This window comes from Ranitomeya variabilis, chromosome 8, assembly GCF_051348905.1.
Source record: "Ranitomeya variabilis isolate aRanVar5 chromosome 8, aRanVar5.hap1, whole genome shotgun sequence".
Classification (NCBI taxonomy): domain Eukaryota; kingdom Metazoa; phylum Chordata; class Amphibia; order Anura; family Dendrobatidae; genus Ranitomeya; species Ranitomeya variabilis.
This window is the reverse complement of record NC_135239.1, coordinates 73,116,043-73,140,999: the sequence shown is the minus strand read 5'-3', so window position 1 is coordinate 73,140,999 and position 24,957 is coordinate 73,116,043. Positions and strand designations below refer to the sequence as shown.

Sequence of the window (24,957 nt, the reverse complement as noted above, 5' to 3'; positions counted from 1 at the left end):
AAAGTGTTTTTTTTCTACCCTGATTCCCCACCTAAGCTGCCGAAATTACTTACCAAAGTCGCCGTTATCGCTTGTCAATCATGCTGGTCTGGTCATAGGGGCGTGGTGACAAAGCTGTTTCTTCCCCCAGATCTTGCTTAGGTTTCCGTTGGTGGTGTAGTGGTTTCCGACTGCGCAGGTGATGAAAAACAGCGCGATCTGCGCTATATCCCTGGTGATCGGTGGGGGCAGCCATCTTCCTGTGGCCGCGCGTGCGCAGTTGGAGCGCTCTGCTGCCCGGGGCTTCAGGAAAATAGCCGCGGGATGCCACGCGTGCGCAGATGGGGATCGCGGCGGCCATTTTCCTGAAGCAGAGTTCGCATCTCGGCTTCAGGAAAATGGCCGCCGTGATCTCCATCTGCGCATGCGCGGCAGCCCGCGGCCATTTTCCTGAAGCCCCGGGCAGCGGAGCGCTCCAACTGCGCACGCGCGGCCACAGGAAGATGGCCGCCCCCACCGATCACCAGGGATATAGCGCAGAGCGCGCTGTTTTTCGTCACCTGCGCAGTCGCAAACCACTACGCCACCAACGAAAACCTAAGCAAGATCTGGGGGAAGAAACAGCTTTGTCACCACGCCCCTATGACCAGACCAGCATGATTGACAAGCGAAAACGGCGACTTTGGTAAGTAATTTCGGCAGCTTAGGTGGGGAATCAGGGTAGAAAAAAAACACTTTTGTAAAGCACAGCTCATGCCCTATGTAGCGGTATTTTTATCTCCGAGTGAAAAACCGGGGTGACAGGTTCCCTTTAAGGCTGTCATTGAAGTATATGAATGGCTATAAAGTAAGAGTAGTATGCATTCCAGGAATGCAGGTAGTGAATGGATTCTGTTCGAGGTGGTCTCATCAGAGTCAACTTGCCATTATGTTATTATGTTTTCATGACATTACAAGAATTTAGGTTATATATTTTGGTAGTGATTGTCCCAGGCTGAATATTTTTTATTTTTATGTTTCTGTGACAGTCATTCTCCTTGAATAACGCTAATATTCTTTTTTTTTATATGCAATCCAGTTGTAAATGTTTGTTATTCCTTATATGTAGATTACCAGGCACTGACATGAACCTTTCCTTCCACTGTCAGTGCTCCTGCTTTGATTAATAAATGGCAGGGCTGCCACCAAGAATCTCACGGCCCCATACTGTCAAAATTATTCAGGCCACATTTACACTGTGCCTAGGCTCCACCCCAGCTCCACCCCACCACTTGAACCTGCCCACTCCACTTCTGCAACACGTACTCACCAATCACACATTAACAGTTCCCATTGAACACCATATCGCAGGCATAGCCATGAGCTTTCCTTTTGGCCAAAAGATTTTTTTAAACATGCCACCATTACAAGGTAGACTCTTTTGGCCAGGCCCTACTCTACTCTTCTAACCTTTTAAAAATTTGTTAAATATCCAATCATTTTGTTAGGCATATTTTTATTTATTTTTCTTTAAGAGAATGTGTCACATACATTTTTTAAAATGACCAATAATACCACATACAAGGAACAAATGCCATCACAGCATGACGAGATCACATATTACCACCATATAGTGTCCAAATAATGCCACATACAAGGAACAAATACTGCCACACCATTACCAGTCTACATATTACCACCAATGACTGAATAATACCACATATAAGGAACAAATACTGCCACACCATGACTAGACAACATATTACCACTACATAGTAACCAAATACCACATAGTTACCGAATAACACAACATACAAGAAACAAATACCGTCACACAGTGACCAGACCACATATTACCACCAGATAGTGGCCGAATATTACAATACTGATCGTTAATAAGTAGTGTTGAGCATTCCGATACCGCAAGTATTGGGTATCGGCCGATACTTGCGGGTATCGGAATTCCGATACCGAGATCCGATACTTTTGTGGTATCGGGAATCGGAATCGGAAGTTTCCAGTGTATGGTTCCCAGGGTCTGAAGGAGAGGAAACTCTCCTTCAGGCCCTGGGATCCATATAAATGTGTAAAATAAAGAATTAAAATAAAAAATATTGATATACTCACCTGTCCGGAGGCCCCTGGACTTTACCGCCGTAACCGGGAGCCTTCTTTGCTTAAAATGCGCGCGTTTAATGGTTTCCGTGACGTCACGGCTTCTGATTGGTCGCGTGCCGCCCATGTGACCGCGACGCGACCAATCATAACAAGCCGTGACGTAATTTTCAGGTCCTGATGCCTAATTCTAGGCATTCAGGATTTGAAAATTACGTCACGGCTTGTGATTGGTCGCGTCACGGTCACATGGGCGGCACGCGACCAATCAGAAGCCGTGACGTAATTTTAAAATGCGCGCGTTTACTGCCTCCCATGACGTCACGGCTTGTGATTGGTCGCGTCGCCCATGTGACCGCGACGTGACCAATCACAAGCCGTGACGTAATTTTCAGGTCCTGATGCCTAATTCTAGGCATTCAGGACCTGAAAATTACGTCACCGCTTGTTGTGATTGGTCGCGTCGCGGTCACATGGGCGGCACGCGACCAATCAGAAGCCGTGACGTCACGGAAACCATTAAACGCGCGCATTTTAAGCAAAGAAGGCTCCCGGTTACGGAGGTAAAGTCCAGGCTGCGTCGGAGAGGTGAGTATATCAATATTTTTTATTTTAATTCTTTATTTTACACATTAATATGGTTCCCAGGGCCTGAAGGAGAGTTTCCTCTCCTTCAGACCCTGGGAACCATCAGGGATACCGTCCGATACTTGAGTCCCATTGAATTGTATTGGTATCGGGTATCGGTATCGGATTAGATCCGATACTTTGCCGGTATCGGCCGATACTTTCCGATACCGATACTTTCAAGTATCGGACGGTATCGCTCAACACTATTAATAAGAAAACACAATACTAATATTACCTAAAGTGCCATTATACACGGGAACTCTGTGCACAGGATACAGTGTACAGGTAATATCAGTGACAATATACACAGAAGCTTTGCATTTGGTGTCAATGTAGAGGTAATACAGGGACCACCAATGGCATTATAAATAGGAGCTCTGTATACAGTATGAGTGTACAGGTAATACAGTAATCACTGGTGTCATTATACATAAGAGCTCTGTATATAGTGTATAGTGTGCTAGGTGTCGAGTTCCCACTGCTGCACAGGGGGAATCTCGAGCCATCTCCGCTCTGGTCTCCCATTCTCATCCAGCCGCAGTGGAACCTGCTCAGCAGAGACATCTATCCCAGCATCGGGCTCAAGCTGATACTGTGCGCTTGGTTACTGCTTCCTTTCCAGGCTCAGCTCTTGTAGCCAGCACTGATCAGTGGCGAGACGATGTTCCAGGGACTTTGTCCTGCTTTTCCCCTACTGGTCATGCCCACAGGTCGACCTCTCATTGGAGGTTGGGGGTCATGTGCTCAGGTCCTGTAGCAGCTCCTATTGGATCACTAGGAAGGTCCTGGAGAGCTACAGCTATAAAAGGTTTGCATGGCCGCACGACCATGCACTAGTATAAACTTGGTAACTTGTGTGTGTGGATGAATGCCTGTCAATGGATGAAAGCTCCGAATCATTCCCATCCCTAGTGTTGTTGACTGTTCGCGAATGGTGGAACTACATAGCGCCTGACAGTGCTATCCTGCACATTTAGTACAAGTTACTGTTCTAATTAGCAGCGACCGTGCGCATATAGCGTGCTTTCCTGGCCAAGTTTGGGTGGTTAGTGGATTCCGGCAGAGCGGCCCTGCATGCACTGCTGTGCAGTTAATGCACCCAGTAGCGGTGTCGAGTGCAAGTGGTCTAGAGGAACTCTTTCCCAGAGTCTTGGGTCAGAGTTCTGTGACACTTTGCTTGCGCTCCTTGTGCGGTACCGCGGCCCTGTGACGCAACAGGGTTCGCTTCCTTCATATCGGGTGAAGCTAATCCGTGTGTGTACTCACATTATACCGCCATATAGTCTATCATTACCAAGCAGCAGGTGTCTTAGCTGCACGGTGGACCCCGGACTGCGAATGCACCTTATTTCATCTCTAATTATTATTTGGTGCGTTCCACCAGTCCTAACATAGTGTACAGGTAAAACAGTGATCACTTGTGACAATATACACAGGAGCTCTGTATATAGTGTCAATGTTCAGGTAATACATGGTCAATGATGAAATTGTACACAGGAGCTCTGTATATAGTGTACAGGTAATACAAGGATCACCAGTGATATTTTACACAGGAACTCTGTGTATAATGTCAATGTACAGGTAATACAGGAATCACCAGTGATGTTATACACAGTAGCTATGCATATAATATATAATGTACAGGTTCTAAAGTGATCACCAGTGACATTATATGGAGGAGTTCTGTATATAGTATACAGTGTATAGTGTAAGTAAACAGGTAACAATCTCACACACCAGTGACATCTCTAGTTGAAGTCCTTCATCTTCGCTTTTCTTCATTCAGCACAGACTGCCATCACTTCTTCCAGCCAGGACTCGTCGCTGCAGAAAGTAACACACAGTTAACTAGAGCACCACTTGCTCCTACTTCTACACTACGCTGCTGAATACAGACATGCACCCACCATTAATAAGTAATTAGTTATTAATGGATCTACTATTCCTAATGTAAATAGTAATCCAACACCATACCCCACTAACTATAAATAGCCGCTTTCCCACCCAATAAATATACAAATTAATCAGCACCTGTACTCTTTCCCCCAATGCAATACCAGTCACACTACTGCATCCTCATTGCTCTCATTATGTACCTATTGCTCCCCTGATTCATTATATTTACATGCCCCATCTGCCCCAGTTCTTTATGTCACGTTCTCTCCCTCTCCCACCCACTATTATCAACTGCTTTCCCACCCTTAATACAGCATCATTTACTCTCCCTCACCCCCAAATCCATCATCATTTGCTGTCCTCTACCCTCCATCCTCAATTCATCATCATTTCCTCCCCCTTACCCTCAATTATTCACTATTTGCTCTCCTGCAGCCCCATTCTCAAGCCATCATCATTTGCTGTTTCCACCCCCCACCTTCAATACATAATTTGCCGTCCCCCTCTCAGTTCATCATTTGCTGTCCCCTATCCCTTAACCTCAATTCATCCTTTGCTGTCCACCACCCTCAATTCATCAGTTGCTGTTCCCTTACTCGCACCCTCAATTCATCATTTGCTATTCCTTGTCCCCCACCCTCTATTCATCATTTGCTCTCTCCCACCCCCAATTCATTATTATTTGTGCTCCCAACCTCAATACATCATAATTTGCTGTCCCTCATCTCACACCCTCAATGCATCATCGTTTGCTCTCCTACGTTGAAGTCGGCCATTTTGGATCCAACTATATTTTTTCCAATGGGAAGAGAGTCATCTGACACATCAAACTTATTGAGAATTTCACAAGAAAAGCAATGTTGTGCTTGGTTTTAACGTAACTTTATTCTTTCATGAGCTATTTGCAAGTTTATCTTTGTTTACAGCCATTGACATGTTGCAGAGGTTAACATGCGAGGAGTGGATAGAAATTGTGTTGATGTCTGGTAAATGCAGTACCCGGGTCATTGCAGCAGATTTCAATGCAAGACACCCTACGCAAGAAAACTGTCACCATTCTTATGTTATTTAGGTGTATCCATATAAATGGCTCACCCAAAAAAGTTTGTCTCATCACTGAACAACTGTGTAAACTGAGGGTCCTGTTCCAATTTTTGTTTTGCACATTCTACAAATTCAGCACTGATCTGGGTCATCCTCATTGAGATGGTGCAGCAGGTGAATTTTGTAAGGGTGCCATTTGTGAGTAGCTAATAGCCGCCGAAGGGATGTTCGACTGATGCCAGATCGGCGCGGCTCTGGGTCGTTTTTCATGGGAGGCTGCAAAGATGAATGATTGTTGATTTTTCATACAAGCTTTTAGTCCCCCTTGCAGTTTGCCTAATGTCAGTTAATATAGGTGGATGTGTAGCCAACAAAAATGATTTTTTTTTAGCCAGATTTGTGATCAGATTAGCCAACGAAAAACATTTTGCTCTTTTGTTAACTGATTGGTGCTAAGTTTACACCAAACAATGATCAAGAACAAAAGTCTTTAGGAATGGTCTCTCACACGATGAAAGGGAATCTGTGAGCAAGATTTTGCTGTAGAGACCCTGATTCCAGCGATGAGTCACTTACTATGCTGTATTTTGCTGTTTCAATGCAATCAGTGTTTTATGAGAGGCGATTATCACTACAGCACAACTGTTCTTCTGCCTCCTAGTCCAACCCTGCCCCCAGCACTGATTAGCAGTTTTCTGCCAATATACAGTGTACACAGGAAGCTGCCAGTCGGTGATGTGGGTGGGATGATACAGAGCTCAGCAGTCTGAACTCTGCTATATCTGCAACAAAGAAAACTATAATTCTATCATAACTGCTGCACCCAGTAAACTAAATGACATATTAATAGAATCAGGGTCTCTGTCTCTACCTCATACTGCTGTCTTATTAAATAGCAAAAATCTGCTGACAGATTGCCTTTAACATGGGGTCTTTAGGCTGAAATTTAAAGGGTAACTAACTATACATTCAAGTAAGTTTTCAGAATAAGTTCTTGTGTGTGCATGAGGAATAACACTATTTGTATCCATTATATTAATTGAATACAACATTTTTCACCAGCTTACCCTTCCGCTGGATCTATCTCTAATTTGCTATTGACTTTGAGCTAGTGGTTGTGGACTAGCTGCCATCATGTCTCCCATGCACAGCACACACACAAAAAGGGATTTCTGCTCTTGTTTTCTTAATGAACACACAGACAGAAGAAGCGGAGGCATGGATACAATTTCACCATAGTTTTTCAGTTAATTCTGCTGTAGCATCAGCTAAGATACTTGCTAGAAGGCTACAGCATCATACGTTTCTGGACTTGTGCCTGCTGCTCTTCTCTTTCTCCACTCCTCCTCCATACACTCTATAACCTGACTACAACTAACTTATACCAGCTTTCTAACTTCACCTGAGGAAGACGGATTAGAGCTTTTTTCAGAGTGATTGATGAGTTCAGGACATAGGGGTGGTAGAAGTGGCTCATAAGTGGAGAAAGACATAGCTTTCTCTGATATTATATTTCTAAAATGTTCCGTATATTTATTTATAATATTGATTTATGCAATGTTTTTTGAAAGAATAGTGTTCATTTTTACTTCTAGTATCCAATCATTTTTATCAGCTGAATTTTATCTCAAGACAATAAAGTGATTATAAACCTTGTGTTTCAGTACATTTAAGGCTACGTTCACATTTGCGGTCAGTGCCGCAGCGTCGCCGCATGCGTCATGCGCCCCTATATTTAACATGGGGGCGCATGGACATGCGTCGCACTTGCGTTTTGCGCCGCATGCGTCACTGCGGCGCCTGCGTCCGGGCGCAGAAGACGCAGCAAGTTGCATTTTTGCTGCGTCCAAAATCAATGAAAAAAAGGACGCATGCGGCGCAAAACGCAGCGTTGTGCATGCGTTTTGCTGCGTTTTTGTTTGCGTTGTGCGTTGCGGCGCCGACGCTGCGGCGCACAACGCAAATGTGAACGTAGCCTAACAATGTTCTCAAATCTTCATTTCCAGGTCTCCCTATTGTGTTTTGATTCAGTTCTGTCTGACAACACAGAAGTTCAATTTATCTTTCTATTTTTCAGTGTTTAAAAATACAAATATTCCTAAGGATATAGTGAATTATTAATAGAATTCTTTTTTGTTTTTGTCTTTTCCAGGTGTAAGTGTAACCTCCATGCCAACAGCTGTACTTTCACAAACAATCGTCTGGTCTGTGACTGTGAACACAACACCACTGGACAGGACTGCGAACGGTGTAAGAAGAACTACCAAGGACAAGCATGGAGCCCTGGCTCCTATCTTACAATTCCCAAGGGTACTGCCAATATCTGTGAGTATATATGTCATTACCTAGATTATAGATAAGTGAAAGTGGTTGCCTGAAACCCAAGGTGATTGTCTTACCGAATGTATATCTATTTAATCCTATCATCGAATCACTTTTTTCCTGGAGAACAGAAAAAGTCCCAGAAGATTGGAGAAGGGCAAATATTGTCCCTATCTTTAAAAAAAGGAAAGAAAATTGAGATTACAGGCCAGTGAGCCTTACTTCTATACCAGGAAAGATCTTTGAACAAATTATTAAACAATATTTAATGACTGCACGCTCAATTGGAAGAGTATTTCAAGTGGTGTACCACAAAGCTCTGGCTTGGACCCAGAGTTGTTCAACATTTTTATAAATTATCTAGATAAGGGAACTGAAGGTAAACTAGTCATATCTGCAGACAATGCAAAGCTAGGAAGGATAGCCAACACTAGAAAAAAACTGAGAAAGAATTCAGAAGGATATAGTTAAGCTTGAACAATGGAAAACAACTAATAGAATGGTATTTGACAAGGAGAAATGCAATATTCTATATCTGGGCAAGAAAAACGAAAATGACATCTACAAAATGGGAGGAATAGATCTAAGCAACAGCACGTGTGAAAAAGACTTTGGTATACTAATAGATCACAGACTGCACATGAGTCAACAGTGTGATGCAGCAGCAAAATAGGCAAACACAGTTCTGGGATGTTTGAAGAGAAACATAGAGTCAAGAACGTGTGAAGTAATTATTCCCCTCTACTCTTCCTTGGTCACACGTCTTCTGGAATAATGTGTCCAATTTGGGGCACCACATTTTAAGAAAGTTATCGAAAAACTGGAGCAAGTTCAGATAAGAGCTACCATGAAGGTAAGCAGACTCCAAAGTATGTCCTTTGAGGAATGATAAAAGTATCAGGGAATTGGAGTTTAGCTTGTAAAAAAGAAGGCTAAGTGGAGACTTAATAGCTGTCTACAAATATCTGAAGGGATGTCACATTGTAGAGGGATCACCATTATTCTCATTTGCATATAGAAAAACAAGCAACAATAGAATGAAACTGAAAGGGAGAAAATACAGATTAACTGACAGACATCTGTCTGAGAGGGTTTAGTGAATCCTTGATTGAGCAGGGGATTGAACACGATGACACTGGAGGTCCCTCCCAACTCTAACATTCTATGATTCTATGAAAAGAGTGATTGGACTATTAAATTAAATAGATAGCCATTTAGTATTAAAATCAGCTTTAGTTTTGGACCACCACATTTATTGTTTGTGTAATCTCACTGGACTTATGATAGTCAAAATCGTTGTGAAGAAATCATTAATTAAAGGTATCCGGTCTCTCGATTCATGCTGCCCAAACCACAGGCATAAACACTTCATGGAATACATGCCAGTCACCAATGTGATTACTTTCCCAATAAGGGATTAAGTATCAAAAAGTGATGGGACTACATAGGACCATAATGGACAAACTGCCTATTCAACAGGAACAAACTATACATACAAACGCAGTCATAAGTCCAAATATATGCAAAATACAAAAATCTTTATTGATCACAGCAGGCTAAAAAACAGCAGGTAGGGAAAGTCCCCATGCCGCCCTCAGCACGTACAAAAAAGGAACAAGAGTGAGTGCAAAAGGATTATATCAATGATATCAACATAAACAAGTCCCCATCAGTAGATCAGTAACACTATTTGCATATAATGCCAGTAACAAGTATCAGCAAATAGGGCAAATGTTCAGAGTATACATACCAATCAACGTAACAGCACTAGTTTGCAGGCACCCAACACCCGTCCACCCCTACGCGCGTTTCGGCGAATGCCTTCCTCAAGGGGTCTGCAGTTGTATCCATGGGTGAAGAATATATACATAAATAGGGCCGGAAATGGCTGCACCTACCCACCAAAACGTCATAATTGATCTCAGTCCGCACGGCCGCACAACAGCGGAAGTACACGGTCCCGATGTAGTCCAGAGGCGGCAGCACCACGATAACCGAGACCGGAAATGACATATGGGGACGCCGTGCAGAGATCGTAGTGTATATTGAAAGAAGACATGCGCAGATTGTACCGCGCAGCCATCTTAATGAAGACCACATACAGACATGTGTATGCGATGAAGCAGCCATTTTAGTGAAGAGAATTTAATAGACCAATGCATACAGTGACACACCATCATCTTTCTGAGGGGCACGAATGCATGCATACATAACATATATGGTCATCAGGGAACAAGTATGGCTAATCACGTGGCAAACATACCTGGGTAAGTCCCCAAAAGTGGCACATTAGGTACATAAATATCGGCCCAATAAAAGAAAGGGGGGAAAAGGAAGAAAGACTTGTGGTATAGTCATCATCAGTGGCGAATTTATGGAAAGCAGCATATAATAAGAGGGAGCAAAGCTCGAATTTACAAAGGTACCATGTTACCAACCACATAATTATATTTAGACAGATTATACAATGATTGTCAACATTATATACTTGTGTATCCGTAAAGACAACATATGCGCACCATATATATACAGAGAGATAAGCCTACATCAATAGATATCATGCATATAGATATGCGTAGTCTCATGGTATAGTTGACATTAATATTGTACCTACATCTATATAACCATGTATATATATATCCCTCATAAAAACATAACACTCAATCCACAACAAATATGTAAGAAATAAATAAAAAGAGAAAAAAAAGGGGGGTTCTGAGCAAGTATAACCATGTGTCATGCGCGTAAAGACAAAACATCATAGATATAATGAATAATAGCACATGTTCACATAGCTACACATACACAGATGTCCACGGTATATTCAAATATGGTATTTACAATCCACAGTAAACATCCCATTGTACATCGTCCGAGAGTAAAACATATCAAATTATGTATCCTCGTCTTAGTAACGGAGTTATTTTCAGAAATCTTTGCATTGGTCCATAAAGACTACAATCTCCCATGATGTTCACCAAGATGGTCACCCGCCTTCATATGCCACAGTCAATGGCGTGAACACAGCCTGGCTGCATTGTTACAGCTAGGTATATTAATCTCTAAAACTCTCCGGCTTTTCACAGAAAATATGCCTTGAATCTCCGGCTAAGGACCATAGCAAAGGAGATGAGATTAGCCCGGCTCCGCCTCTGGCCAGCTCTTCCCAACACAGCAATAGGTGATTGACAGATCTCTCCTGGAGACCTATCTCTCCTAAAGAGCTATCAATTACTTCTAGTAGCATTGGGTAGAGCCAACCAGAGAGGCACTGGACTAACCTTGTCTCCAGCTGTCATCATTAGCTGGATCTTCAAAGTATTATTTCTCTGAATTGCTGATTGTAATCGTGTAGCCAGGCTCCGATTCCTGCTGCTCACCATTTGGGCATCATGAGTCGCCTAGTAGGTTTACTTTAAGATCGCTAACATTTTTATCTTCAATGTTAAAGAAGCACTCATCCCATCAAAGTTTTATCATCTTAATATATTGCAGTCACCACATTAACCCCTTCACCCCCAAGGGTGGTTTGCACGTTAATGACCGGGCCAATTTTTACAATTCTGACCACTGTCCCTTTATGAGGTTATAACTCTGGAACGCTTCAATGGATCTTGGCGATTCTGACATTGTTTTCTCGTGACATATTGTACTTCATGATAGTGGTAAAATTTCTTCGATATAATTTGCGTTTATTTGCAAAAAAAATGGAAATTTGGCGAAAATTTTGAAAATTTTGCAATTTTCCAACTTTGAATTTTTATGCCCTTAAATCACAGAGATATGTCACACAAAATACTTAATAAGCAACATTTCCCACATGTCTACTTTACATCAGCACAATTTTGGAACCAAAATTTTTTTTTGTTAGGGAGTTATAAGGGTTAAAAGTTCACCAGCAATTTCTCATTTTTACAACACCATTTTTTTTTAGGGACCACATCTCATTTGAAGTCATTTTGAGGGGTCTATATGATAGAAAATACCCAAGTGTGACACCATTCTAAAAACTGCACCCCTCAAGGTGCTCAAAACCACATTCAAGAAGTTTATTAACCCTTCTGGTGCTTCACAGGAATTTTTGGAATGTTTAAATAAAAATGAACATTTAACTTTTTTTCACAAAAAATTTACTTCAGCTCCAATTTGTTTTATTTTACCAAGGGTAACAGGAGAAAATGGACCCCAAAAGTTGTTGTACAATTTGTCCTGAGTACGCCGATACCCCATATGTGGGGGTAAACCACTGTTTGGGCGCATGACAGAGCTCGGAAGCGAAGGAGCACCATTTGACTTTTCAATGCAAAATTGACTGGAATTGAGATGGGACGCCATGTTGCGTTTGGGGAGCCCCTGATGTGCCTAAACATTGAAACCCCCCACAAGTGACACCATTTTGGAAAGTAGACCCCCTAAGGAACTTATCTAGATGTGTTTTGAGCGCTTTGACCCACCAAGGGCTTCACAGAAGTTTATAATGCAGAACCGTAAAAATAAAAAATCATATTTTTTCACAAAAATTATATTTTCACCCCCAATTTTATATTTTCCCAAGGGTAAGAGAAGAAATTGGACCCCAAAAGTTGTTGTACAATTTGTCCTGAGTACGCTGATACCCCATATGTGGGGGTAAACCACTGTTTGGGCGCATGGGAGAGCTCGGAAGGGAAGTAGCACCGTTTGACTTTTCAATGCAAAATTGACAGGAATTGAGATGGGACGCCATGTTGCGTTTGGAGAGCCACTGATGCGCCTAAACATTGAAACCCCCCACAAGTGACACCATTTTGGAAAGTAGACCCCCTAATGAACTTATCTAGATGTGTTTTGAGCGCTTTGACCCACAAAGGGCTTCACAGAAGTTAATAATGCAGAGCCGTAAAAATAAAACAAAAATTTTTTCCCACAAAAATTATTCTTCAGCCCCCAGTTTTGTATTTTCCCGAGGGTAACAGGAGAAATTGGACCCCAAAATTTGTTGTCCAATTTGTCCTGAGTGCGCTGATACCCCATATGTGGGGGGAACCACCGTTTGGACGCATGGAAGGGCTCGGAAGTGAAGGAGCGCCATTTGGAATGCAGACTTAGATGGAATGGTCTGCAGGCGTCACATTGCGTTTGCAGAGCCCCTAATGTACCTAAACAGTAGAAACCCCCCACAAGTGACACCATGTTGGAAAGTAGACCCCCTAAGGAACTTATCTAGATGTGTGGTGAGTGCTTTGACCCACCAAGGGCTTCACAGAAGTTAATAATGCAGAGCCGTAAAAATAAAACAAAAATTTTTTCCCACAAAAATTATTTTTCAGCCCCCAGTTTTGTATTTTCCCGAGGGTAACAGGAGAAATTGGACCCCAAACTTTGTTGTCCAATTTGTCCTGTGCGCTGATACACCATATGTGGGGGGGAACCACCGTTTGGACGCATGGAAGGGCTCGGAAGTGAAGGAGCGCCATTTGGAATGCAGACTTAGATGGAATGGTCTGCAGGTGTCACATTGCGTTTGCAGAGCCCCTAATGTACCTAAACAGTAGAAGCCCCGCACAAGTGACCCCATTTTGGAAACTAGACCCCCCAAGGAACTTATCTAGATGTGTTGTAAGAACTTTGAACCCCCAAGTGTTTCACTACAGTTTATAACGCAGAGCCATGAAAATAAAAAATCCTTTTTTTTCCCACAAAAATTATTTTTTAGCCCCCAGTTTTGTATTTTCCCAGGGGTAACAGGAGAAATTGGACCCCAAAGGTTGTTGTCCTATTTGTCCTGAGTACGCTGATACCCCATATGTTGGGGTAAACCCCTGTTTGGGCACACGGGAGAGCTCGGAAGGGAAGGAGCACTGTTTTACTTTTTCAACGCAGAATTGGCTGGAATTGAGATCGGACGCCATGTCGCGTTTGGAGAGCCCCTGATGTGCCGAAACAGTGGAAACCCCCCAATTATAACTGAAACCCTAATCCAAGCACACCCCTAACCCTAATCCCAACAGTAACCCTAACCACACCTCTAACCCTGACACACCCCTAACCCTAATCCCAACCCTATTCCCAACCGTAAATGTAATCTAAACCCTAACCGTAACTTTAGCCCCAACCCTAACCCTAACTTTAGCCCCAACCCTAACTGTAGCCTTAACCCTAGCCCCAACCCTAGCCCTAACCCTAACCCTAATGGGAAAATGGAAATAAATACATTTTTTTTATTTTTCCCTAACTAAGGGGGTGATGAAGGGGGGTTTGATTTACTTTTATAGCGAGTTTTTTAGCGGATTTTTATGATTGGCAGCCGTCACACACTGAAAGACGCTTTTTATTGCAAAAAATATTTTTTGCGTTACCACATTTTGAGAGCTATAAATTTTCCATATTTTGGTCCAGAGTCATGTGAGGTCTTGTTTTTTGTGGGACGAGTTGACTTTTTTATTGGTAACTTTTTGGGCACGTCACATTTTTTGATCGCTTTTTATTCCGATTTTTGTGAGGCAGAATGACCAAAAACCAGCTATTCATGAATTTCTTTTGGGAGAGGCGTTTATACTGTTCCGCGTTTGGTAAAATTGATAAAGCAGTTTTATTCGTCGGGTCAGTACGATTACAGCGATACCTCATTTATATTATTTTTTTATGTTTTGGCGCTTTTATACGATAAAAACTATTTTATGGAAAAAATAATTATTTTTGCATCGCTTTATTCTCAGGACTATAACTTTTTTATTTTTTTGCTGATCATGCTGTATGGCAGCTCGTTATTTGCGGGACAAGATGACGCTTTCAGCGGTACCATGGTTATTTATATCTGTCTTTTTGATCGCGTGTTATTCCACTTTTTGTTCGGCGGTATGATAATAAAGCGTTGTTTTTTGCCTCGTTTTTTTTTTTTTTTTCTTACGGTGTTTACTGAAGGGGTTAACTAGTGGGCCAGTTTTATAGGTCGGGTCGTTACGGACACGGCGATACTAAATATGTGTACTTTTATTGTTTTGTTTTTTTTATTTAGATAAAGAAATGTATTTATGGGAATATTTTTTTTTTTTTTCATTATTTTGGAATTTATTTATTTTTATTTTTTTTACACATTTGGAAAAATTTTTTTTTACTTTTTTACTTTGCCCCAGGGGGGGACAATACAGATCGGTGATCTTCCAGTTTGCATAGCACTCTGACAGATCACCGATCTGCGAGAAGTGCAGGCTGCTTCACAGTGCCTGCTCTGAGCAGGCTTCTGTGAAGCCACCTCCCTCCCTGCAGGACCCGGATCCGCGGCCATCTTGGATCCGGGTCTGGAGCAGGCAGGGAGGGAGGTAAGACCCTCGCAGCAACGCGATCACATCGCGTTGCTGCGGGGGGCACAGGGAAGCCCGCAGGGAGCCCCCTCCCTGCGCGATGCTTCCCTGCACCGCCGGCACATCGCGATCATGTTTGATCGCGGTGTGCCGGGGGTTAATGTGCCGGGAGCGGTCCGTGACCGCTCCTGGCACATAGTGCCGGATGTCAGCTGCGATAGGCAGCTGACACCCGGCCGCGATCGGCCGCGCTCCCCCCGTGAGCGCCGCCGATCGCGCTGGACGTACTATCCCGTCGGCGGTCATACGGGCCCACCCCACCTCGACGGGATAGTACGTCGGATGTCAGGAAGGGGTTAAGTAGCACTGTATACTTACAATTGCTCATTTTGCTTTTCTACCCAGTAAATACATTCCTTTTCAAATCCAGACCCAGCTATTCCACTCTTCCCCCCACAAGGGACTTTTGCATGATGACTCATGCAGGGAAAATTGACCTCCTGTTTCTACATAGGGCTTAGAAGGATTCAGCTCATCTGTGCTTTTATTCATGTGATGTCATAGACCTAATGGAAAAGAAAATAATTAACTGGGTAGAAAGGCAAAATGAGCAATTGTAAGTGCACAGTGCTATATAATATGATGACTGCAATATATTAAGAGATTAAAAACTTTGATGGGAGCCAATATACATTAAAGTTGATGTAAAAATGGACAATTTCAAGCAAACCAATCGTTCGTCAGCAAAAATTTACCAACGAATAATAGTTTTAGATTCTGCGTAGACACGTTTTTTGCATTTGTTTGATGAAAGATCTTTTATTCTTAAAAAAGACCTTTCATCCATGGACAATCATTCACCAGGCAATCTTTAAAACTTCTATCTAATGTGTGTGACCTCCTTTAATGTCATCAAATAAAATAATTTGTGTGCCATATTAACCTCGGGTTGTCACGTTGACACACCGGTGACCTGCGATCACGCTGCGTTTGACAGCGGCATTTAACTAGTTAATAGCCGTGGGTGGATCGCAATTCCACCCACGGCTATTGTGGGCACATGTCAGCTGTTCAAAACAGCTAATATGTCCCGGGAAAGATGTGGGTTCACCGCCAGAGTCCACATCAAAGGGAGGGAGTCCGACATCGGCGTAAATGTACACCCAATGTCGGTTGGGGGTTAAAGTCAGGTGTAAGACAAATAACATCTTTTCTATGAATTGTCTTTACATGCAAAGTATATGTTCCTTTATTGTATTTGTAAAAGAAAAGAGAACTAAAAGTTACTAAAAATCTGAAGCAATTTTGAAAGAAAATTGTAAAATGAATAAACGAAAATATCAACAACACATCATTACTCTTTAGAGTTCTCTATTCTTGGGGCAGAGATAACGCTGCTGTACTGTAATTTATTACATTTTACGATGTAAGCTTATCCTTATAGGTCTAAGTTTGTATTTATAGAACAGATGTAAAGAATTATATTATATAGGCATAATAGATGCAAATTTGGGATGTTTTTATTTTTTAACATTGTATGCCAGTATAAATGTAAGCATGCATGGAAGCATACTAAGGGCATACAGTATTCCACTCAGCAGAAAAATGTGAATTTCAGTGCTCATTCAGCCAGACAGTTCAAGCAAGATCATCCATGGTTCCTGCTCTATGGTTATGTACGAGTGTCAGATCTACTTCTAGTTTAGGCTTAGCTGAAGGACAAGTCTGTGATCCCTGCTTTCTATGTTGCTGACTTACTGACAGCAATGCAAATAACAAGTATTGAGCAGAGACAAGCGGATCGATCAACAGAGTATCGAGTTCAAGTAAGATTTCCTGAAATTTTGAGTTTTACACAAAGTCAAAAACTTTGAGATTGGATTTGTGGTTCGTAAAAAAAACTTGCCCGGCATCATCTCTCACACTGCTGAGGCATCAGAGAGCAGACTAATGTTATTTTGAGTTTCCATGGGCTTCTCCATAATGCATTGCAGCTATGACTCTACTGTAGAGTGTAAGATCTTATGGTCAGCGGAGTCCTCTTTCTACTGTACAGTGTATGCTCTTATGGTCAGCAGGGTCCTCTCTCTCTCTTTCCTGTAAAATGTAAGCTCTTATGGTCAGCAGGGTTCTCTATCTCCTGTAGAGTGTAAGCTCTTATGGTCAGCAGGGTTCTCTATATCTCTCTCCTGTAGAGTGTAAACTCTTATGGTCAGTGGGGTCCTCTCTCAACTGTACAGTGTAAGCTCTTATGGTCAGCAGGGTCATCTCCTATAGAGTGTAAGCTTTTATGATCAGCGGGGTCCTCTCTTTCCTTTAGAGTGTAAGCTCTTATGGTCAACTGGGTTCTCTCTCTCTCCTGTAGAGTGTAAACTCTTATGGTCAGCGGAGTCCTCTCTCTCCTGTACAGTGTAAGCTCTTATGGTCAGCAAGGTTCTCTCTCTCTCCTGTAAAGTGTAAGCTCTTATGGTCAGTGGGGTCCTCTCTCTCCTGTAGAGTGTAGGCTCTTATGGTCAACGGCGTCCTCTCTCTCCTGTACAGTATAAGCTCTTATGGTCAGCAGGGTCCTCTCTTTTCTGTAGCATGTAAGCTCTTATGGTCAGCAGGGTTCTCTCTTTCCTGTACAGTGTAAGCTCTTATGGTCAGCGGGGTCCTCTCTCCTGTACAGTGTAAGCTCTTATGGTCAGCAGGGTCCTCTCTTTTCTGTAGCGTGTAAGCTCTTATGGTCAGCAGGGTTCTCTCTCTCCTGTACAGTGTAAGCTCTTATGGTCAGCGGGGTCCCCTCTCTCCTGTACAGTGTAAGCTCTTATGGTCAGCAGGGTCCTCTCTTTTCTGTAGAATGTAATCTCTTATGGTCAGCAGGGTTCTCTCTCTCCTGTACAGTGTAAGCTCTTATGGTCAGCAGGGTTCTCTCTCTCTCTCCTGTATAGTGTAAGCTCTTATGATCAGCGGGGTCCTCTCTCTCCTGTACAGTGTAAGCTCTTATGGTCAGCAGGGTCCTCTCTCTCTCCTGTAAAGTATAAGCTCTTATGGTCAGCGGAGTCATCTCTCTCCTGTACAGTGTAAGCTCTTATAGTCAGCAGGGTTCTCTCTCTCCTGTACAGTGTAATCTCTTATGGTCAGCAGGATCCTCTCTCTCCTGTACAGTGTAAGCTCTTATGGTCAGCAAGGTTCTCTCTCTCTCCTGTAAAGTGTAAGCTCTTATGGTCATTGGGGTCCTCTCTCTCCTGTAGAGTGTAGGCTCTTATGGTCAACGGCGTCCTCTCTCGCCTGTACAGTGTAAGGTCTTATGGTCAGCGGGGTCCTGTTGTGAATTTGGATTCTGGGCTCCCCCGGTGGCCGCTTGTGGAATTGGACTTGTCATCCTCTTTCCTGTTTCACCTGATTCCATCAGTAGTGGGTGTCGCTATTTAAGCTCATTTCTCTGGTGGTTTCTTGCCGGTCAACAATGTTATCTGATGCCTCTCAGTGCTTGTTCCTGCTTCTAGACAACTACTGATAAGTTGGACTTTTGTCCATGTTTTGTTTTGCCTATTTGTTCCAGTTCGCAGCTGAAGTTTTGTTACTGTGTCTGGAAAGCTCTCGTCGATCAGGGATTGCTACTCTGGCGTTATGAGTTAATGCCAGAGTTTAAGGTAATCTCTGGATGGTGTTTTGTTAGTATTTTTCTGCTGGCCATGAAAGTATACTATCTGTCTTCTGCTATCTAGTAAGCGGACCTCAAATTTGCTAAGACTATTTCCCTCTGCTAGCTATTTAGGTCTTAGGCCAGAGCTGGGCATCTAGCGATTAATAGGAAATGCTACCTGGCTATTTCTAGTTGCGCGGCAGGCTTAGTTCATGGTCAGTATAGTTCCATCTTCCGAGAGCTTGTCCTTCTATAGGCTTGCTATGATCTCTGCCTGCAGAGATCATGACAGTTTGACCGGCCTATAAAGTGTTAAAGACCCAGGTTGAGAAAGGAGAGTTATAAGAAGTCTGCTGGAATTTTTTTTTTTTTTTTTTTTCCTCCAGTCTGCCTTGCTGCAGTCTTTTTTCTCTCTCTCCTCCTAATCTCTGTTTGCTCTGTGTGCACCTGACAATAATGGATCTCCAGAGTGTAACTGCGGGTTTGAATAATCTCATCACGAAAGTACAAAATTTACAAGATTTTGTAGTACATGCTCCGGTATCTGAGCCGAGAATTCCTTTGCCGGAGTTCTTCACAGGGAATAGAGCTAGCTTCCAGAATTTCCGAAATAATTGTAAGCTTTATTTGTCCCTGAAGTCTCGTTCAGCTGGAGACCCTGCTCAGCAGGTTAGGATTGTGATTTCCTTGCTCAGGGGTGACCCTCAAGATTGGGCCTTCTCATTGCCAGCAGGGGATCCTGCGTTACGCGATGTGGATGCGTTTTTTCTGGCCTTGGGCTTGCTTTATGAGGAACCTCATTTGGAACTTCAGGCAGAAAAAACTTTGATGGCACTATCTCAGGGGCAAGACGAAGCTGAAGTTTTCTGCCAAAAATTCCGTAAATGGTCTGTGCTTACTCAGTGGAATGAGTGCGCCTTGGCGGCAACTTTCAGAGAAGGTCTCTCTGATGCCGTTAAGGATGTTATGGTGGGGTTCCCTTTGCCTGCAGGTCTGAATGAGTCCATGACAATGGCTATTCAGATTGATAGGCGTCTGCGGGAGCGCAAACCGATGCACCATCTGGCGGTGTCTATGGAAAAGACGCCAGAAAGTATGCAGTGTGATAGAATTCTGTCCAGGAGCGAGCGACAGAATTTTAGACGGAAGAATGGATTGTGTTTCTATTGTGGGGATTCTACTCATGTTATATCGGCATGCTCTAGGCGTACAAAGAAGCTTGATAAGTCTGTTTCCATTGGCACCATTCAGTCTAAGTTTATTTTGTCTGTAACCCTGATTTGCTCTTTGTCATCCATTGCCACGGACGCCTATGTTGACTCTGGCGCCGCTCTGAGTCTTATGGATTGGTCCTTTGCCAATCGTTGTGGTTTTGATTTAGAGCCTTTGGAGACTCTTATTCCTCTGAAGGGGATTGACTCCACCCCATTGGCTAATAATAAACCACAATACTGGACACAAGTAACCATGCGTATCAATCCGGATCACCAGGAGATTATTCGTTTCCTGGTGCTGTATAATTTACATGACGATTTGGTACTGGGATTGCCATGGTTGCAGTCTCACAACCCAGTCTTGGACTGGAGAGCTATTTCTGTGTTGAGCTGGGGATGTAAGGGTATTCATGGGGACGTACCTTTGGTTTCTATTTCGTCGTCCATTCCCTCTGAAGTCCCTGAGTTCCTCTCTGATTATCAAGACGTCTTTGACGAACCCAAGCTTGGGTCGTTACCTCCGCACCGTGAGTGCGATTGTGCCATAGATTTGATACCGGGTTGTAAATATCCAAAGGGTCGTTTGTTTAATTTGTCTGTGCCGGAACATGCTGCTATGCGGGAATATATAAAGGAGTCTTTGGAAAAGGGACATATTCGTCCATCTTCTTCTCCCTTGGGAGCTGGGTTTTTCTTTGTCTCAAAAAAAGACGGCTCTTTGAGACCATGTATTGATTATCGGCTTCTGAATAAGATCACTGTTAAGTATCAATACCCATTGCCATTGCTTACTGATTTGTTTGCTCGTATAGAGGGTGCTAAGTGGTTCTCTAAAATTGATCTTCGTGGGGCGTATAATTTGGTGCGGATCAGGCAGGGGGATGAGTGGAAGACCGCATTTAATACGCCCGAGGGCCACTTTGAGTATTTGGTCATGCCTTTTGGTCTTTCTAATGCCCCTTCAGTTTTCCAGTCTTTTATGCATGATATTTTCCGCGATTTTCTGGATAAATTTATGATAATATATCTGGATGATATTCTGATTTTTTCTGATGACTGGGACTCTCATGTCCAGCAGGTCAGGAGAGTTTTTCAGGTTCTGCGGTCTAATTCTTTATGTGTGAAGGGGTCTAAGTGCGTTTTTGGGGTCCAGAAAATTTCCTTTTTGGGGTATATTTTTTCTCCCTCTTCCATTGAGATGGATCCCGTCAAGGTGCAAGCTATTTGTGACTGGACTCAGCCCTCCTCTCTTAAGGGTCTTCAGAGATTTTTGGGCTTTGCCAACTTTTACCGCCGATTTATTGTTGGTTTTTCGGATGTCGTTAAACCACTGACTGATTTGACCAGACAAGGCGCTGATGTTGCTAATTGGTCCCCTCATGCTGTAGAGGCCTTTCAGGAGCTTAAGCGCCGTTTTGCCTCTGCCCCTGTGTTGCGTCAGCCTGATGTGAATCTGCCTTTTCAGGTTGAGGTTGACGCTTCGGAGATCGGTGCTGGGGCAGTGTTGTCGCAGAAAGGTTCCGACTGCTCCGTCATTAGGCCTTGTGCCTTCTTTTCTCGCAAATTTTCGCCCGCAGAGCGGAATTATGATGTTGGGAATCGGGAGCTTTTGGCCATGAAGTGGGCGTTTGAGGAGTGGCGCCATTGGCTCGAGGGGGCTAGGCATCAGGTGGTGGTATTGACTGACCACAAAAATTTGATTTATCTTGAGACTGCCAGACGCCTGAATCCTAGACAGGCGCGCTGGTCTTTATTTTTTTCTCGCTTTAATTTTGTGGTGTCATACCTACCGGGTTCTAAGAATGTTAAGGCAGATGCCCTTTCTAGGAGTTTCGACCCGGACTCTCCTGGTAATTCTGAACCCACAGGTATCCTTAGGGAGGGAGTAATTTTGTCGGCCGTTTCTCCTGATCTGCGGCGGTCCTTGCAAGAGTTTCAGGCGGATAGACCGGATCGTTGTCCGCCTGATAGACTGTTTGTTCCGGATGATTGGACCAGCAGAGTCATCTCTGAGGTACATTCTTCTGCATTGGCAGGTCATCCCGGAATTTTTGGTACCAGGGATTTGGTGGCAAGATCCTTCTGGTGGCCTTCTCTGTCACGAGATGTGCGAGTCTTTGTGCAGTCATGTGACGTTTGTGCTCGGGCCAAGTCTTGTAGTTCTCGGGCTAGCGGACTGCTGTTGCCCTTGCCTATTCCTAAGAGGCCTTGGACACACATCTCGATGGATTTTATTTCAGATCTGCCTGTTTCCCAGAAGATGTCTGTCATCTGGGTGGTCTGTGACCGTTTCTCTAAAATGGTCCATTTGGTTCCTCTGCCCAAGTTGCCTTCTTCTTCTGAGTTGGTTCCTCTGTTTTTTCAGAATGTTGTCCGATTGCACGGTATTCCTGAGAATATTGTTTCTGACAGAGGTACCCAATTTGTGTCTAGATTTTGGCGGGCATTCTGTGCTAGGATGGGCATAGATTTGTCTTTTTCATCTGCTTTTCACCCTCAGACTAATGGCCAGACCGAGCGGACTAATCAGACCCTTGAGACATATCTGAGGTGTTTTGTCTCTGCTGACCAGGATGATTGGGTTGCTTTTTTGCCATTGGCAGAGTTCGCCCTCAATAATCGGGCCAGTTCTTCCACCTTGGTGTCCCCGTTTTTCTGTAATTCGGGGTTTCACCCTCGATTTTCCTCCGGTCAGGTGGAATCCTCGGATTGTCCTGGAGTGGATGCGGTGGTGGAGAGATTGCATCACATCTGGGGGCAGGTTATGGACAATTTGAAGTTGTCACAGGAGAAGACTCAGCGTTTTGCCAACCGTCATCGTCGTGTTGGTTCTCGGCTTTGTGTTGGAGATTTAGTGTGGCTGTCTTCTCGTTTTGTCCCTATGAGGGTCTCTTCTCCTAAGTTTAAACCTCGGTTCATCGGCCCTTATAGAATATTGGAGATTCTTAATCCTGTTTCTTTCCGTTTGGACCTCCCTGCGTCCTTTTCCATTCATAACGTTTTTCATCGGTCGTTATTGCGCAGGTATGAGGTACCTGTTGTACCTTCTGTTGAGCCTCCTGCTCCGGTGTTGGTTGAGGGTGAGTTGGAGTACGTTGTGGAGAAAATTTTGGACTCTCGTGTTTCCAGACGGAAACTCCAGTATCTGGTCAACTGGAAGGGTTACGGCCAGGAGGATAATTCTTGGGTCAATGCATCTGATGTTCATGCTTCTGATCTTGTTCGTGCCTTCCATAGGGCTCATCCTGGTCGCCCTGGTGGATCTGGTGAGGGTTCGGTGCCCCCTCCTTGAGGGGGGGGTACTGTTGTGAATTTGGATTCTGGGCTCCCCCGGTGGCCGCTTGTGGAATTGGACTTGTCATCCTCTTTCCTGTTTCACCTGATTCCATCAGTAGTGGGTGTCGCTATTTAAGCTCATTTCTCTGGTGGTTTCTTGCCGGTCAACAATGTTATCTGATGCCTCTCAGTGCTTGTTCCTGCTTCTAGACAACTACTGATAAGTTGGACTTTTGTCCATGTTTTGTTTTGCCTATTTGTTCCAGTTCGCAGCTGAAGTTTTGTTACTGTGTCTGGAAAGCTCTCGTCGATCAGGGATTGCTACTCTGGCGTTATGAGTTAATGCCAGAGTTTAAGGTAATCTCTGGATGGTGTTTTGTTAGTATTTTTCTGCTGGCCATGAAAGTATACTATCTGTCTTCTGCTATCTAGTAAGCGGACCTCAAATTTGCTAAGACTATTTCCCTCTGCTAGCTATTTAGGTCTTAGGCCAGAGCTGGGCATCTAGCGATTAATAGGAAATGCTACCTGGCTATTTCTAGTTGCGCGGCAGGCTTAGTTCATGGTCAGTATAGTTCCATCTTCCGAGAGCTTGTCCTTCTATAGGCTTGCTATGATCTCTGCCTGCAGAGATCATGACAGGGTCCCCTCTCTCCTGTACAGTGTAAGCTCTTTTGGTCAGCAGAGTCCTCTCTTTTCTGTAGAGTGTAAGCTGTTATGGTCAGCGGGGTCCTCTCTCTCCTGTACAGTATAAGCTCTTATGGTCAGCAGAGTCCTCTCTCTCCTGTACAGTGTAATCTCTTATGGTCAGCGGGGTCCTCTCTCTCCTGTACAGTATAAGCTATTATGGTCAGCAGAGCCCTCTCTCTCCTGTACAGTGTAATCTCTTATGGTCAGCAGGGTTCTCTCTCTCCTGTACAGTGTAAGCTCTTATGGTCAGCGGGGTCCCCTCTCTCCTGTACAGTATAAGCTCTTATGGTCAGCAGGGTCCTCTCTCTCCTGTACAGTGTAAGCTCTTATGGTCAGCGGAGTCCTCTTTCTCCTGTACAGTGTAAGCTCTTATGGTCAGCAGGGTTCTCTCTCTCTCTCTTGTAAAGTGCAAGCTCTTTTGGTCAGCAGGGTTCTCTCTCTCTCCTGTAAAGTGTAAGCTCTTATGGTCAGCAGGGTTCTCTCTGTCTCTCTTGTAGAGTGTAAGCTCTTATGGTCAGCGGGGTCCTCTCTCTCCTATAGAGTTTAAACTCTTCTCTTCTCGCAGGAGGGTTCTATCTCACTCTCTTCTCCAACACATGTAGTTTCCAAGCAATTGCAAATTTTAGATTATCGAGATTCATGCAAATTCATTCTCAACAAATTTAAAAAATTTGGGAGGGGGGGGAAATTCTGCAAAGTTGAGGAATTTAAAGTTTAAAAGATCTATTCATCTCTAGTATTGAGGGCCTCCTACAGTATTACTAGTTTTGGAGTTGTTTTACAAATCTTGAAGACATTTTTACCATTTATCCAAGCGTCTTTGACAGTTCATTCAAGTTCCAGCCACTTTGATTCATACAGGCTTCATTCATTCACTGGGACTCACTATGATTTTGATCTG

General features: G+C 43.6%; 1 protein-coding gene across 7 annotated transcripts in view; it reads left to right on the top strand.

Annotated features, from left to right (window-relative positions):
* NTNG1 (netrin G1) overlaps positions 1 to 24,957 on the top strand; it is a 447,853-nt gene that overhangs the window by 233,065 nt on the left and 189,831 nt on the right. For all 7 annotated transcript variants that reach the window (XM_077277363.1, XM_077277361.1, XM_077277358.1 and 4 more), the window contains exon 4: positions 7,796 to 7,968. In XM_077277363.1, coding sequence (XP_077133478.1) covers positions 7,796 to 7,968 — 173 coding nt within the window. The remainder of the gene's footprint in view (positions 1 to 7,795; positions 7,969 to 24,957) is intronic.